Source organism: Pristiophorus japonicus, chromosome 1 (assembly GCF_044704955.1).
Source record: "Pristiophorus japonicus isolate sPriJap1 chromosome 1, sPriJap1.hap1, whole genome shotgun sequence".
In the NCBI taxonomy this organism is placed as follows: domain Eukaryota; kingdom Metazoa; phylum Chordata; class Chondrichthyes; family Pristiophoridae; genus Pristiophorus; species Pristiophorus japonicus.
In genome coordinates, this window is record NC_091977.1 from 195,954,766 (window position 1) to 195,971,560 (window position 16,795).

Below are 16,795 nucleotides of genomic sequence, written 5' to 3' on the forward strand. Positions count from 1 at the left end.
TACTTACAACTTTGTAACAAGGGCTGAGTCAGCTGCTAATTATATACATGTTGGTTGCCCTTTAATGTTTTAGAATATTTGACAATTAGTATCTGCCTTCCCTGTGTATATAATGGTCACATTTTCCCCAAAGCACGTCAGAATCTAGTGTTTAGTTGGTACATAACACTAAAGGGGTTTCTCTATGTAACTTGACATTTATTCAATTCACAATGTAAATTAATATTTACTGTTCTATGACAGCAGCTATTGCTCTATACAGAGTAAATATGGTACAAGTTCACTGCAATAAAAACATATTGGACATCTGTTTGCAACCCCAAAAATGTAATCATTTAACATGAATGTGAGATATGCATGTGATAGTTTTTATAGTGCAATAGTGATATTCTAAGCATTTACTCACTTTTTAATGCAAAGTTTGAGTCAATAAATATTTATGGTGCTTGAAAGTATTAAATTGTACAAAATAGGAATTTAAAATTATTTGTCCAGTTTTTTTAAAAAAAGCTTGTATAATGTCTCCCTGAAATCTATTCCATGTATTTTGACAGCCTGTACATGTTTACAGTGATGTTGCATGCTGAGTAAAGGGTATATGTAAATGATTCTATTGTTCTCGGGGTGGAATTCAGAATAAGATTATTTAAATTATAGACATTACAGGGTACATTTTGATCGCCCTTGTCTGTAGTGAGGTACCTGGCCTGCCACAAATTTAGGTGAAATTGCAGGCAGCAAACCAGCTTTTCTGATCTGCACTTGTGGTAGGTCAGGTAAGTCACCACAGAATTCTTGGAAAATCTGTATGACCAATGTAATCCATTGGTGAAGAGGTAACTTGGATAGCTTTGGATTTTCCTGATTTTAAATAACAATCCAAATTGATTTTTTTAGAATGATGCTAAGGATGTCCACTCCTGTCCTATGAAGGTTTTGAACATAAGAAATAGGAGCCGGAGTAGCCCATCTGGCACCTCGAACCTGCTCTGCCATATGGTACGGACTATTTTGAGAAAGCAAGTATTAAAGTTCAGCTGAGCTATGGATTCGAGAGTTCTGTACCAATGGGGGAACCACAGTAAGCGCACAGCCTTTCCTAAAGCTCCAGGCATCACATTCAAAAATGAAAACACAGCATACAAGAACTATAAGCATAAATGGAACTGGTTTGTTTGGGCTTCGCACACTGGATTGCCAAGAGTTCGGGGGCTGCATGGCTCCAACCACAGACAAATCAGCACATAGACCAATGAATACTAATGCAAAGAGTAAAAAATCAGCGTTGGTAAAAGTGCCCTAATAAAGCTGGTATGTCAACCATTTTAAGTGCAGTTAACTTCACATTTCTCCAGATTATATTCCATTTGCCATGTTCTTGCCAACTCACTTAGACTGTCTATATCCCCTTGCAGCCTCTACATTGAACTTACACTCCCACCTAGCATTGTATCAGCAAACTTGGATACATTATATTTGGTCCCCTCATTCAAAACATTGATATAGATTGTGAATAGCTGAGACCTAAGCACTGATTTTTTTGGTACCCTATTAGTTGCAGCTTGCCAACCCGAAAATAACCCATTTATTCCTATCTCTGTTTTCTGTCTCTTGGCCAATTCTCAATCCATCTTAGTATATTACCCCAAACCCACGAGCCCCAATTTTGTTTAATAACCTTGTGTGGCACCTTACCAAATGCCTTCTGAAAATCCAAATACACCACATCCACTGGTTTCCACTTACCCTGCCAGTTACAACATTAAAATAAACAGTTTCTGGCAATTTCTTTGCCTCTTCCATGAAAAGACTGGCATTTCCTTATTCCCCAATATAATTTCTGTCTCAGCCTGTAAGGGTTCACTTTTGCTAATCTTTTCCTTTTTTACATACCTATAGAAGCTTTAATGTCTCTCGCTAGTTTACTCATTCTATTTTACTTTTTAAAAATTTCTTAGTCCTCTACTAACTTCTAAAAATCTTACCAATCCCTGGGCTTACTATTTTTGGCAACATTATAAATCTCTTCCTTTAATACTAACTTTAATTTCTTTTGTTAGTCACGGTTGGACCATTTCTCCCACGGTGTTTTTATTCCTTAAGAAAATGTATATTTGTTGTGAATTATGAATTATTTCTTTAAATGTTTGCCATTGCTTTTCTACTGTCATACCTTTTGATTTAGTTTCCCAACCTACCTTAGCCTCATACCTATGTAGTTTGCTTTGTTTAGGATCCCAGTTTTGGACAACTAAATCACACTCAGAAACGCAGCATAAAAGTCTCTCGTATTACGATCACTGCTCCCCCGAGGCTCCTTTATTACAAGGTTATTAAATTAACCCTGTCTCATTGCACAATACTGGATCTAAAATAGCCAATTCCCTTGTAGGTTCCTTGACATACTGATCTAGAAACTATCTTGAATGCATTCCATGAATTTCTGCAAATTTGGTTTGCCCACTCAATGTTAAAGTCCCTCATGATTACTGTATTACCCTTGTTACATGCATCTATCATTTCCTGATTTATAGTCTGCCTGACACTACAACCACTGTTCGGAGGCACTGATAAAGTGCGGCATCCCCACCGACATCTGGGAGTCCCTGGCCAAAGATTACCCCAAGTGGAGGAAGTGCATCGGGGAGGGTGCTGAGCACCTCCAGTCTTGTCGCCGAGAGCATACAGAAACCAAGCACAGGCAACGGAAGGAGCATGTGGCAAACTAGTCCCACCCACCCTTTCCTTCAACAAGTGTCTGTCCTACCTGTGACAGACTGTAACTCCTGTATTGGACTGTTCAGTCACCTAAGAACTCACTTTTAGAGTGGAAGCAAGTCTTCCTCGATTTTGAGGGACTGCCTATGATGATCATCATGTTAGGGGGCCTATTGACTACTCGCACTAGTGTTTTCTGTCTCTTGTTTCATAGCTCCACCCAAACTGATTTACATTTTGCTTTTCTGAGGCAAGATCCTTTCTACTGTCTTTATTCCCTCCTTTATTATCAGGGCTACCCCAACCTTTTTCATTCTGCCTGACTATTCTAAAACTCAAATATCCTGGAATATATAGTTTCCAATCTTGGTCACTCTGCAACCACGTCTCTGTACTGGCTATTAAATCAAACTCAATTATTGCTATGTGCACTATTCATCTATTTTGTTGTGAATGTTTTGTGCATTCAGATATGGTACCTTTTAGCTTTTAACTTTTTACTATTTTTTGCTGATGTCACTTTGTTCACTAGCTTCAAGCCCTATCTATTGCCCTAGTTATTCGATTCGTCAGGGCACTGGTCCCAGCCCAGTTTAAATGTAGTCCGTCCCCATGGAACTGCTCTCTTTTTCTCCAGTACTGGTGCCAGTGCCCCGTGAATTGAAACCCCTGCCACCCACACTACTCTTTGAGCCACGCATATAACCTAATCTGTGCCAATAATCCATAGATTATTACCTGTGAGGTTCTGTGTTTTAATTCAGGCGCATTTATTTGTACTATCAAAATGGCTGCATTGACTTATTATCACATGACCTGATTGGCCCCCTTGGAGCATAAGGTACACCCTGAAGTTTCTCTGGAATGTGTAACTGGAATCGCCCTACCCAAGTTCTGACTGACTGCAAAGTGTAATTTGATCCATTCTGACATTAGAAGCCAGAGGATGAATCTCCAACCCAGCAAAAACCTCCCAAGTTTCAGCCAAAGTCCCTTACCTCAACGCAAATGCATGCCTCCCCCAGCCGAAGTCCATTACCCCAGCACCATAGATGGGGCATTGTGTGTGGGTCACACATTGTTAACGGGTTTATTGGGTATGAAGTGAATAGTGACAGGGTCATGACTTCAGGATTGTTTCATGACTGGGAGTTGGAAGAATGTGATCCATCTTCCTTGAGTTCCCTCAGGACCTTGATAATATTCAAATATGGAGGATAGTTTCCTGTAATCCATTCTAGGATTAAAACATCACAATTAGGTCATCATGCATGTGCATTACTGCATTTAACACAAATAATAGGAAACCGACTCCTTTGTGGGAGGGGAAGAGAATGCATTTTTATTTTTAAAAAGAATCGTGCATTGTATTAGTAAGTGAGAAGAATAGCATACAACTTAATATAGGATCAGGTATGTTAAGTCATGACTAGATTTCACTCCAGGGCTGAATCTCGGTGAATCTCCACTGGCTCTTGGTTGTCGTGAATTGTGTAATGTAACTAAGTAAAACTGCTGTGGGAACTGGGCATCTGATCACCAACAGGCAGTGCAGCTATTATTAGGTACATCAGCATTACCATGGTGCCAGTTTGTGTGTACCTCCTTGAGATACTACCCGGAACCCTAATGCTACAACTATGGGGATGGACTTTCATCTCAGCGGGAGCGGGGTGGTTGGGGTTTGTTACAGAATCATAGAATAGTATAGCACAGAAGGAGGCCATTTGGCCCATCGAGTCAGTGCCAGCTCTTTTGAAGCAGAATCCAGTTAGTCCCACTGCCCCGCTCTTTCCTTATAGCCCTGCAATTTTTTCTCCTTCAAGTATTTATCCAATTCCCTTTTTTGAAGGCTACTATTGAATCTGTATCCACCACCCTATCAGGCAATGAATTCCAAATTCCAGCCACTCATTGCGTAAAAAGGTTTCTCCCTCGCATTGCCTCTGGTTCTGTTGCCAATCACTTAAATCTGGTTATTGACATTTCAGTTATTGGAAACAGTTTCTCTTTATTTACTCTATCTGAACCCTTCATGATTTTAAACATCTTTAACAAATCCCCTCTTAGCCTTCTCTGCACTAAGGAGAATAACCTCAGCTTCTGTAATCTATCCACGTAACTAATCCCTCATACTCGATCTCTTCTGTACCCTCTCCAAAGTATTCACATCCTTCCTAATTATTTATTATGGATGTACAAAAATAAACCCTCATTAACACTTCAGAATGAATACAAAATTTGAACTGCAATACTTCCTGCGGATCTTTTTGGAAGGTGGTCTTCATCGAACCTCCAGATCAATGTTGAATGATCCAGAAGCAAAACTGCCTAAAACATCACAATGAGGTCATCATGTATGTGCATTATTGCATTTTATTGAACATTCAAAATATCTGCAGCCTGTAAAATTGCACCAAAGCATTGCACATACACAGGACGATGACATCATCATGCACATGCAGACCTATGATGTCATTGTGTAGGTGTGCTCGAATTTTACATTCAGGAGCATGATAATATTCAAATATGGAGGATATTTACTTCCCTATAAACCCATTCTGGGATTCAAATCTTCAATTGATTAGAAATGTCATTCATAAAATTATTGCCGGACCTGCATCGCACATTCGCGAACCAATGACATAATTGTGCACTGCTTTTTAAAATATATATAAATTACGTTGAAATTTGCTGATGATACCAAACTTGGAGGTGTGGCAAACAGTGAGGATGATACCAATCGATTGCAACAGGACATAGATAGGCTGGCAGAATGGGCAGACAAATGGCAGATGGAATTTAATACAGAGAGGTGTGAAGTGATGCATTTTGGCAGAAGGGATAGGGAATGGCAATATAGACTTAATGGCACAGTTCAAAAGAGTGTGCAGGGGCAGAGGGACCTGGGGGTTCATGTGTATAGATCTTTGAAGGTGGCAAGACATTTTGGAAGAGTAGTTAGCAAAGCAAATGGTATCTTGGGCTTCATCAATAGAGGTATTGAGTACAAAAACAGGGAAGTTATGCTGAACCTTTATAAAGTTTTGGTTAGGCCACAACTGGAGTATTGCATCCAGTTCTGGTCACCACACTTCAGGAAGGATGTGAAGGTCCTTGAGAGGGTGCAAAGAGATTTGCCAGAATGGTTCCAGGGATGAGGGATTTTAGGTACAAGGTTAGATTGGAGAAGCTGGAGTTGTTCTCCTTGGAACAAAGGAGGTTGAGGGGAGATTTGATAGCGGTGTACAAGATTATGACAGGTTTAGATAAGGTAGATAAAGAAAAGCTGATCCCAATAGCTGATGGTACAAAGACTAGGAGATACAGATTTAAGGTTTTGGGCAAGAGATACATGGGGGATATGAGGAAGAACTTTTTTTACGCGTAAAGTGGTAATGACCTGGAACTCGCTGCCTACGAGGGTGGTGGAAGCGGAGACAATCAATGATTTCAAAAAGAAATTGGATAGGCACTTGAGGGAAATAAACTTGCAAGGCAACAGGGATAGCGCGGGAGAATGGAACGGACTAGATTGCTCTACAGAGAGCCGGCATAGACTCGATAGACTAGCTGGCCTCCTGTGGCATAATGACTCTATGACAATCCATGCAGGGTACCCGCACTGTCGATAAAATTTCATTATCTCAAGACATTAACTTCTAAGTTCAGCATCCAGGAGAGCAGAATTAATTAAGTTTATTTTTTTATTTTTGGGTGAATATGTGGCCTACATAGCGCATGCGCATTGTCGACATTGCGGGCCGATGATATCACTGCACATGTGCAATGCAGCTGCCCCATAGTGTCAATATTCAGACCATATAAATATCCGAGGCGGGTACCTTTTAAAATGTATTCGTTCTCAGGATATGGGCGTCGCTGGCAAGGCTGACATTTATTTCCCATCCCCCATTGCCCATGAGAATGTGGTGACAGGCCTTCTTGAACCACAATCCACCTGGTGAAGGTACTCCTACAGTACGGTTAGGGAGGGAGTTCCAAGATTTTGATCCAACCATTATAAAGGAACGGTGATATATGTCAAAGTTAGGATGGTGTGTGATTTGGTGGGTAACTTGAAGTTGATGCTGTGCCCCTGCACCTGCTGCCTTTGTCCTTCTAGGCGGTGGAGGTCGCGGATTTGGGAGGAGCTGCCGAAGAAGCCTTGGCAGGAGAACCACTGCTGAGTAGCTACCTGAATTTCACAAGCCTCACATCAGCTGACACAGCCATGGTGCTTCAATGTATCGGTGGAATGGGTGGGTGCAACACAATCTGGTGCCAGGCACCAGTGGGGCTCTCAACAAACAATATTGAAAATGTAAATAATGGATAAAATTGCAAACGACAACTGTTCTGGATCAGCAGCTGAGACAAATCCCAGGAGTGGGCAAAGAGCAGCAAAAAGGAAATAACAAGCAGGATGCCAAATTGAAGTTTTAAAGTAGAGATATGAGGCAAGAGGCTGAAAATAAGGCCAGGAACTTTTTTGCATTGCTGTCAGAGGCTCTGACAATTTTGAGAGGGTCTGTGACGATGTTCATAGACTGGGCACCAAGTCACTAAACAGACAGATTGTGCCATTATAGTTGAATGCAAGTCTACATAGGCAATATCCATGTGACAAGTGGACATAAGAAATTATAACGAGAAAAAAAGTTAACACAAAAAGTGTGGCAAAAATGTGATAAAGGTCAAATGTTGCCAACAGGAAGTAAGAATTTTAATATATAATTTCACATTAATAAGATATCCCTTTAAGTTATACATGAAGAGTCAAGATCAAATGCGCTCTTTGGGTGAGATAGGATTAGAGCTCGGGGGATAATTGTACCATGATGTCCAGATGTAATTCAGACTCCATTTTAAAATCATACATTCTGTCAATATTTTTATATACTTTGACAAAACTTGTAGCAGCTTGGAAATCAAAGATAGGGTTGGTTGCAGTAGAGGAGTTTATCTTCAGTACGAGATGAGGAGCTAGGAGATGGATAACTGAGGTGGTACAGTGCCACCACTGTTGGGAGTTTGTAATTACAATGTGACATAAGCAGTTTCCATTATAAATGTGGACTTAGGAATTTACAATGGAAATGTTGGCCCAGGAAGTGCATACAGATGTAAGATTTGAAATGTAAATATCTGACAACATTGCTCATCATTTAAATAAAACAAATTGAGTCTAATCATGTTTTGCTGCATGCATTTAGAAACTGGGTTATTTCACAACACAGTAAATATAGCATCTAGCCCAATATGATCTGATGTGTGTGCGTCACTCTTCATCTTATAGTGGCACAAAGTTTATGGAAGAATATATGTAACCCATGTAGCATTGTAGAGACAAATGACAAGTTTAAGGTGAGCAATCCATTCAACTGTCACTTTGTACAGTTTTTTTCATCACTCAAATCATTGCAGTCCTGAATGTTGTCGTTGCAGCGACTCTTCGGTATGCAGTCACAATCACTGAAGAAGACAGTAGCACATCTCCATCCAGAACAGGCAGGGCACTGAAATTCTTTAAAACAAGCATTTGTTTCAGTTGTTTTTCAAACAAATTAATTAAAAAACAGTTTACATTATATAATTTTAAAATGTATTGTTTTGTGATGCTCAATAATGCACTATTTTAATATACCCTCAATCAACATAACAAAAAAAAAGATTATCTGGTTGTTATCACATTGCAGTTTGTGGGATCTTGCTGTGTGCAAATCGGCTGCCCCATTTCCTACATTACAACAGTGACTACACTCCAAAAGTACTTAATTGGCTGTAAAGCACTTTGCGATGTCTGGTGGTCAGGAACTTTTTTCTTTCTATTTTAATCTATCCGTGTATTATTAAAAAAACAATGAATATCCTGTGGCCAGGGACAGATGAAGGGTGCCTCGGGCCCCGGGCAGTACCCCAGCCATGGCCCCCCCTACTCCCATTCACATCCTACAGTAAATGACCTTAGTGAGTTAAGTCACCGGGCATCAGGTCAAGGTCAGGTCAGGTCTACATCTCAGGTTATGTTCTCATTGATACCATGATTACACATTTAATATTTTACTATGTTTCCAAACAATCAAACCGATACCTTGATGAAACCCTATATAAACAGTAAACAACAATGCTTTAATTTTAAAAATCCTTACATTTTGAAACTAAATGGACAATTTACAAGACAACACAATTTTTTTGGAAGACCATCATTTGTCTTTTGCATTCCATTTTCTCCACAGAGGCAACTACAAGTATAACATTACTGTTATAGATGTAAATCTATAAATGCCTTGTGTAGCCACCAGAGGGCTCATCCCATGGAGTCCCAAGGGATCCCACAATCCCTTGGGAGCACGGGTACTTAGGGAGGCCTCACAGGCTGGAGAGGCACTCTGGAGACCTGCAATAAAAGATTATGGTCACACTTTACTTTGAGCTCACAGTATCTAGTCAGACTCTTTATTCATACTTAATAACTGCCAATGAGATACAGATGATGAACCCAACGATGCAGAGAACAGTGGACATCCTGGAGAAATTTTCAGAGGGAGATGATTGGGAAACCTTTGTGGAGTGACTCGACCAATACTTCGTGGCCAATGAGCTGGAAAGAGAAGCGAACGCTGCCAAACGAAGGGCAATTCTCCTCACCGTTTGCGGGGCACCAACGTATGGCCTCATGAAAAATCTGCTTGCTCCAGCAAAACCCACAGAGAAATTGTACGATGATTTGTGCACACTGGTCCGGGAACATCTGAACCCGAAGGAAAGCATCCTGATGGCGAGGTACCAGTTCTACACCCACAACAGGTCTGAAGGCCAGGAAGTGGCGAGCTATGTCGCCGAGCTAAGATGCCTTGCAGGACATTGTGAATTTGAAGGACATTTGGAGCACATGCTCAGGGACTTCTTTGTACTTGGCATTGGCCATGAAGTGATACTTTGCAAACTTTTGACTGTAGCGACCCCAACCTTGAGTAAAGCCATAGCAATAAGCGAGGTGTTCATTGCCACCGGTGACAATACTAAGCAAATCTCTCAGCACACGAGTGCTGCTACAAGTACTGTGAAAAAAGTGATGTTGTTTTCAAATCGCAACGTACAGGGCAGGCCTCACATGTCTGCAGCTGCACATCCACAGATGTCTCAGAGTCCACCGTCAAGGGTGATGAATGCAAGGCCATTAACACCTTGTTGAGGCTGCGGGGGTGATCATCGTTTCCATTCATGCCGCTTCAAAGGGTACGTTTGCAAGGGCTGTGGAACAATGGAACACCTCCAACGTATGTGCAGGCGAGCTGCAAACCCTACTAATTCTGCAAACCACCATATTGCAGAGGAGGACAGATCCACGGCGGATCACGACGAACCAGAATCTCAGACCGAGGAGGCAGAGGTATATGGGGTGCACACATTTACCACAAAGTGTCCCCCGATAATACTGAAGGTTGAATTAAATGGACTCCCGGTGTCCATGGAGCTGGACAGGGGCATGAGCCAGTTCATTATGAGCAAAAAGACTTTTGAAAAATTGTGGTGCAGCAAGGCCTCAATGCCAGTCCTGACTCCCATTCACACTAAACTGAGAACTTACACAAAGGAACTGATTCCCGTAATCGACAGTGTGACTGTAAGGATCTCCTACAATGGAGCGGTGCACAAGCTACCACTCTGGGTGGTACTGGGTGATGGTCCCATGCTGCTCAGCAGGAGCTGGCTGCTAAAGATACGCTGGAACTGGGACGACGTCCGAGCGCTCTCGTCTGTTGACGAAACTTCGTGTGCCCAGGTCTTAAACAAGTTCCCCTCGCTGTTCGAACCAGGCATCGGGAAGTTCCAAGGAGTAAAAGTGCAGATCCACCTAATTCCGGGGGCGCGACCCATCCATCACAAGGCGAGAGCAGTACAGAACATGATGAGAGGTTGGAGATCGAGCTGGATCGGCTGCAATGAGAGGGCATCATTTTGCCGATCGAATTCAATGAGTGGGCCAGTCCGATTGTTCCAGCCCTCAAGGGAGACGGAACCGTCAGAAGCTGTGGTGATTACAAAGTAACTATCAATCGTTTCTCCCTGCAGGATCAATACCCACTACCAAAGGCAGACGACATTTTTGCGACGCCGGCGGGAGGAACGACGTTCACGAAGCTTGACCTCGGCCTACATGATGCAGGATCTGGAGGAATCATCGAAAGGCCTCACCTGCATCAACACGCACAAAGGTCTCTTCATTTACAACAAATGCCCATTTGGGATTCGATCAGCCGCGGCGATATTCCAGAGAAACATGGAAAGCTTACTGAAGTCGGTCCCATGCACGGTGGTCTTCCAGGATGACATCTTGGTTACAGGTCGGGACACAGTCGAGCATCTGCAGAACCTGGAGGGGGTTCTTAGTCGACTCAACCACGTGGGGCTCAGGTTAAAACACTCGAAGTGCATTTTCCTGGCGCCTGAAGTGGAGTTCCTGGGGCGAAGAATCGCGACGGACGGCATCAGGCCCACCAATTCGAAGACGGAGGCAATCAAAAATGCACCGAGGCCACAGAACGTGATGGAGCTGCAGTCGTTTCTAGGACTCCTGAACGACTTTGGTAACTTCTTACCGGGTCTCAACACACTGCTAGAACCACTGCATATCTTACTGCATAAAGGAGATGAATATGTGTGGGGTAAAAGCCAAGAAAATGCCTTTGTAAAAGCTAGAAAATTGTTACGCTCAAACAAATTGCTTGTATTGTATGATCCATGAAAGCGCTTAGTACGAGCATGTGATGCGTCGTCATACAGGGTCGGATGTGTATTGCAACAAGCTAATAAATCTGGGAAATTGCAACCGCTTGCTTATGCATCCAGAAGTCTGTCTAAGGCTGAGAGAGCCTACAGCATGATTGAAAAAGAAGCGTTAGCGTGTGTTTATGGGGTAAAGAAAATGCATCAATATCTGTTTGGGCTAAAATTTGAATTGGAAACTGACCATAAGCCGCTGATATCCCTCTTTTCTGAAAGCAAGGGGATAAATACGAATGCATCGGCCCGCATCCAGAGATGGGCACTCACGTTGTACGCAAACAACTACACCATCCGCCACAGGCCAGGCACAGAAAACTGTGCCGATGCTCTCAGTAGGCTGCCATTGCCCACCACGGGGGTTGAAATGGCACAGCCCACAGATTTAGTCATGGTAATGGAAGCATTCGAGAGTGAGCAATCACCCGTCACAGCCCAACAGATTAGAACCTGGATGAGCCAGGACCCCTTACTGCCCTTAGTAAAAAATTGTGTGTTTCACAGGAGCTGGTCCAGTGTCCCCCTGGAAATGCAGGAAGAAATAAAGCCATACTAGCAGCGCGAAGATGAAATGACTATACAGGCAGACTGCCTTCTGTGGGGTAATCAGGTAATGGTCCCCAAGAAGGGCAGAGACACTTTCCATCAGTGACCTCCACAGTACCCACCCAGGCATCATAATGATGAAAGCGATTGCCAGATCCCACGTGTGGTGGCCCAGTATCGATGCGGACTTAGAGTCCTGCGTGCACAAATGTAACACATGCTCACAGTTAAGCAATGCACCCAGGGAGGCGCCACCAAGTTTATGGTCTTGGCCCTCCAAACCATGGTCCAGGGTCCATGTCAACTATGCAGGCCCGTTTTGGGGTAAAATGTTCTTAGTGGTTGTAGATGTGTACTCCAAATGGATTGAATGTGAGATAATGTCGGCAAGCACGTCCGCTGCTACCACTGAAAGCCTGTGGGTCATCTTTGCTACGCATGGCCTGCCTGATGTCCTTGTGCGCGACAATGGGCCATGTTTTACCAGTGACAAGTTCAAAGAGTTCATGACCTGTAATGGGATCAAATATGTTACATCTGCCCCGTTCAAACCAGCATCCAATGGTTAGGCAGAGAGAGCAGTGCAAACTATCAAGCAGAGCTCGAAGAGGGTAACTGAAGACCCACTGCAGACTCGCCTATCCCAAGTCCTGCTTAGTTACCGCACGAGATCATACTCGCTCACTGGGATTCCACCCGCCGAATTGCTCGTGAAAAGGGCACTTAAGGCAAGGCTCTCGTTAGTCCACCCTGATCTACATGAACAAGCAGAGAGCAGGCGGCTTCAACAAAGTACATATAATGATAGCGCAAATGTGTCATGCGAAATTCAAATCAATGATCCTGTATTTGTGTTGAACTATGGACAAGGTCCCAAGTGGCTTCCCGGCACTGTTGTGGCCAAAGAGGAGAGTAGGGTGTTTCGGGTCAAACTTTCAAATGGACTCATTCACCGGAAACACTGGAACCGGACAGTGCAGCTGCAGCGGGGACAGAAGGCAAAAAAGTAAAAAAGAAATCGAAAGGTGACGTCACAGCCAAGGGGGTAAGTGATTGGCCGGTGATTGGTAAGTAGTTTTTCTTTTTCTTTTCTATATCAGTAAGTAACATTTAGCGTTGTGGCCAAATTAAGTTAATCTAGGGGTTAAGTCATGGCAGGAGAGCTTGGACACGTGTTATGCTCTTCCTGTACTATGTGGGAAATCAGGGACGCCTCTGGTGTCCCTGATGACTACGTGTGCGGGAAGTATATCCGCCTCCAGCTCCTGACAGACCGCATTGCGGCATTGGAGCTGCGGGTGGATTCACTCTGGAGCATCCACGATGCTGAGAATGACGTGAATACCATGTTAAGTGAGTTGGTCTTTCCGCAGGTAAAGGGTACACAGCCAGATAGGGAATGGAAGACCAACAGGAAGAGCAGTGCAAGGAAGGTAGTGCAGGGGTCCCCTGCGGCCATCCCCCTGCAAAACAGATACACTGCTTTGGGTACTGTTGAGGGGGATGACTCATCAGGGGAGAGCAGCAGCAGCCAGGTTCATGGCACCATGGCTGGCTCTGCTGCACAGGAGGGCAGGAAAAAGAGTGGGAGAGCAATAGTGATAGGGGATTCGATTGTAAGGGGAATAGATAGGCGTTTCTGTGGCTGCAACCGAGACTCCAGGATGGTATGTTGCCTCCCTGCTGCAAGGGTCAAGGATGTCTCGGAGCGGGTGCAGGACATTCTGAAAAGGGAGGGTGAACAGCCAGCTGTCGCGGTGCATATAGGTACCAACGACATAGGTAAAAAAACGGGGTGAGGTCCTACGAGACGAATTTAAGGAGCTAGGAACTAAATTAAAAAGTAGGACCTCAAAAGTAGTAATCTCGGGATTGCTACCAGTGCCACGTGCTAGTCAGAGTAGGAATCGCAGGATAGCACAGATGAATATGTGGCTTGAGCAGTGGTGCAGCAGGGAGGGATTCAAATTCCTGGGGCATTGGAACCGGTTCTGGGGGAGGTGGGACCAGTACAAACCGGATGGTCTGCACCTAGGCAGGACCGTAACCAATGTCCTAGGGGGAGTGTTTGCTAGTGCTGTTGGGGAGGAGTTAAACTAATATGGCAGGGGGATGGGAACCAATGCAGGGAGACAGAAGGAAACAAAATGGAGACAGAAGCAAAAGACAGAAGGTGATGAGTAAAAGTGGAGGGCAGAGAAACCCAAGGCAAAAAACAAAAAGGGCCACTGTACAGCAAAATTCTAAAGGGTCAAAGTGTAATAAAAAGGCAAGCCTGAAAGCTTGGTGCCTCAATGCGAGGAGTATTCGGAACCCAGGAGAGGACTCTGAGCTAGTTAGAGTGGGTGAGAGCTCAGATGAACAGGACCCCAAGAAAGAATGCAAAAGGCAGGAGGCAACAAAGCAGAGTAGCACTGGGGTAAGTGTAAACCACAAGATGATAGGAAGGGAAATTATGTATGAATATAAAGGGGCTGCAGGAGGGGTCAAAACTAAAAATCATGGTTTAAAAACTAGTATTAAAACACTCTACGTAAATGCATGCAGCATTCAAAATAAAGTAATTGAGTTGTCGGCACAAATCATTATAAATGGGTATGATTTGGTGGCCATTACAGAAACATGGTTGCAGGGTGGCCAAGACTGGGAATTAAATATACAGGGGTATCTAACAATTCAGAAGGATAGACAAGAAGGAAAAGGAGGTGGGGTAGCTCTGTTAATAAAGAATGATATCGGGGCAGTTGTGAGAGATGATATTGGCTCTAATGAACAAAATGTTGAATCATTGTGGGTGGAGATTAGAGATAGTAAGGGGAAAAAGTCACTGGTGGGCATAGTTTATAGGCCCCCAAATAATAACTTCACGGTGGGGCAGACAATAATGGGAATAATGGAGGCATGTGAAAAATGAACGGCAGTAATCATGGGGGATTTTAACTGACATATCGATTGGTCAAATCAAATCGCACGGGGTAGCCTTGAGGAGGAATTCATAGAATGCATACGGGATTGTTTCTTAGAACAGTATGTTACAGAACCTACAAGGGAGCAAGCTATCTTAAATCTGGTCCTGTGTAATGAGTCAGGAATAATAAACGATCTCCTAGTAAAAGATCCTCTCGGAATGAGTGATCACAGTATGATTGAATTTGTAATACAGATTGAGGGTGAGGAAGTAGTGTCTCAAACAAGTGTACTATGCTCAAACAAAGGGGACTACAGTGGGATGAGGGCAGAGTTGGCTAAAGTAGACTGGGAACACAGACTAAACGGTGGCACAATTGAGGAACAATGGAGGACTTTTAAGGAGCTCTTTCATAGTGCTCAACAAAAATATATTCCAGTGAAAAAGAAGGGCGGTAAGAGAGGGATAACCAGCCGTGGATAACCAAGGAAATAAAGGAGAGAATCAAATTAAAAACCAATGCGTATAAGGTGGCCAAGGTTAGTGGGAAACTAGAAGATTGGGAAAATTTAAAGCGACAGCAAAGAATGACTAAGAAAGCAACAAAGAAAGGAAAGATAGATTACGAAAGTAAACTTGTGCAAAATATAAAAACAGATAGTAAAAGCTTTTACCGATATATAAAACGGAAGAGATTGACTAAAGTAAATGTTGGTCCCTTAGAAGATGAGAAGGGAGATTTAATAATGGGAAATGTGGAAATGGCTGAGACCTTAAACAATTATTTTGCTTCGGTCTTCACAGTGGAAGACACAAAAACCATGACAAAAATTGCTGGTCACAGGAATGTGAGAAGGGAGGACCTTGAGACAATCACTATCACTAGGGGGGTAGTGCTGGACAGGCTAATGGGACTCAAGGTAGACAAGTCCCATGGTCCTGATGAAATGCATCCCAGGGTATTAAAAGAGATGGTGGAAGTTATAGCAGATGCATTCGTTATAATCTACCAAAATTCTCTGGACTCTGGGGAGGTACCAGCGGATTGGAAAGCAGCTAATGTAACGCCTCTGTTTAAAAAAGGGGGCAGACAAAAGGCAGGTAGCTATAGACCGGTTAGTTTAACATTTGTAGTGGGGAAAATGCTTGAAGCTATCATTAAGGAAGAAATAGTGGGACATCTAGATAGGAATAGTGCAATCAAGCAGACACAACATGGATTCATGAAGAGGAAATCATGCTTAACTAATTTACTGGAATTCTTTGAGGATATAACGAGCATGGTGGATAGAGGTGTACCGATGGATGTGGTGTATTTAGATTTCCAAAAGGCATTCGATAAGGTGCCACACAAAAGGTTACTGCAGAAGATAAAGGTAAGCGGAGTCAGAGGAAATGTATTAGCTTGGATAGAGAATTGGCTGGCTAACAGAAAGCAGAGAGTCGGGATAAATGGGTCCTTTTCGGGTTGGAAATCGGTGGTTAGTGGTGTGCCATAGGGATCGGTGCTGGGACCACAACTGTTTACAATACACATAGATGACCTGGAAGAGGGGACAGAGTGTAGTGTAACAAAATTTGCAGATGACACAAAGATTAGTGGGAAAGCGGGTTGTGTAGAGGACACAGAGAGGCTGGAAAGAGATTTGGATAGGTTAAGCGAATGGGCTAAGGTTTGGCAGATGGAATACAATGTCGGAAAATGTGAGGTCAGCCACCTGGGAAAAAAAAACAGTAAAAGGGAATATTATTTGAATGGGGAGAAATTACAACATGCTGCGGTGCAGAGGGACCTGGGGGTCCTTGTGCATGAATCCCAAAAAGTTAGTTTGC

The 16,795-nt window shown here is 43.2% G+C and overlaps 1 protein-coding gene across 2 annotated transcripts in view; it reads right to left on the minus strand.

Moving 5' to 3' along the window:
- Positions 1 to 7,466: 7,466 nt before the first annotated feature.
- LOC139267865 (low-density lipoprotein receptor class A domain-containing protein 1-like) overlaps positions 7,467 to 16,795 on the minus strand; it is a 140,134-nt gene continuing 130,805 nt past the window's right edge. For both annotated transcript variants that reach the window (XM_070885943.1, XM_070885942.1), the window contains one exon: positions 7,467 to 8,245. In XM_070885943.1, the coding sequence (XP_070742044.1) occupies positions 8,106 to 8,245 (140 nt within the window). In that variant the 3' untranslated portion in view covers positions 7,467 to 8,105. The remainder of the gene's footprint in view (positions 8,246 to 16,795) is intronic.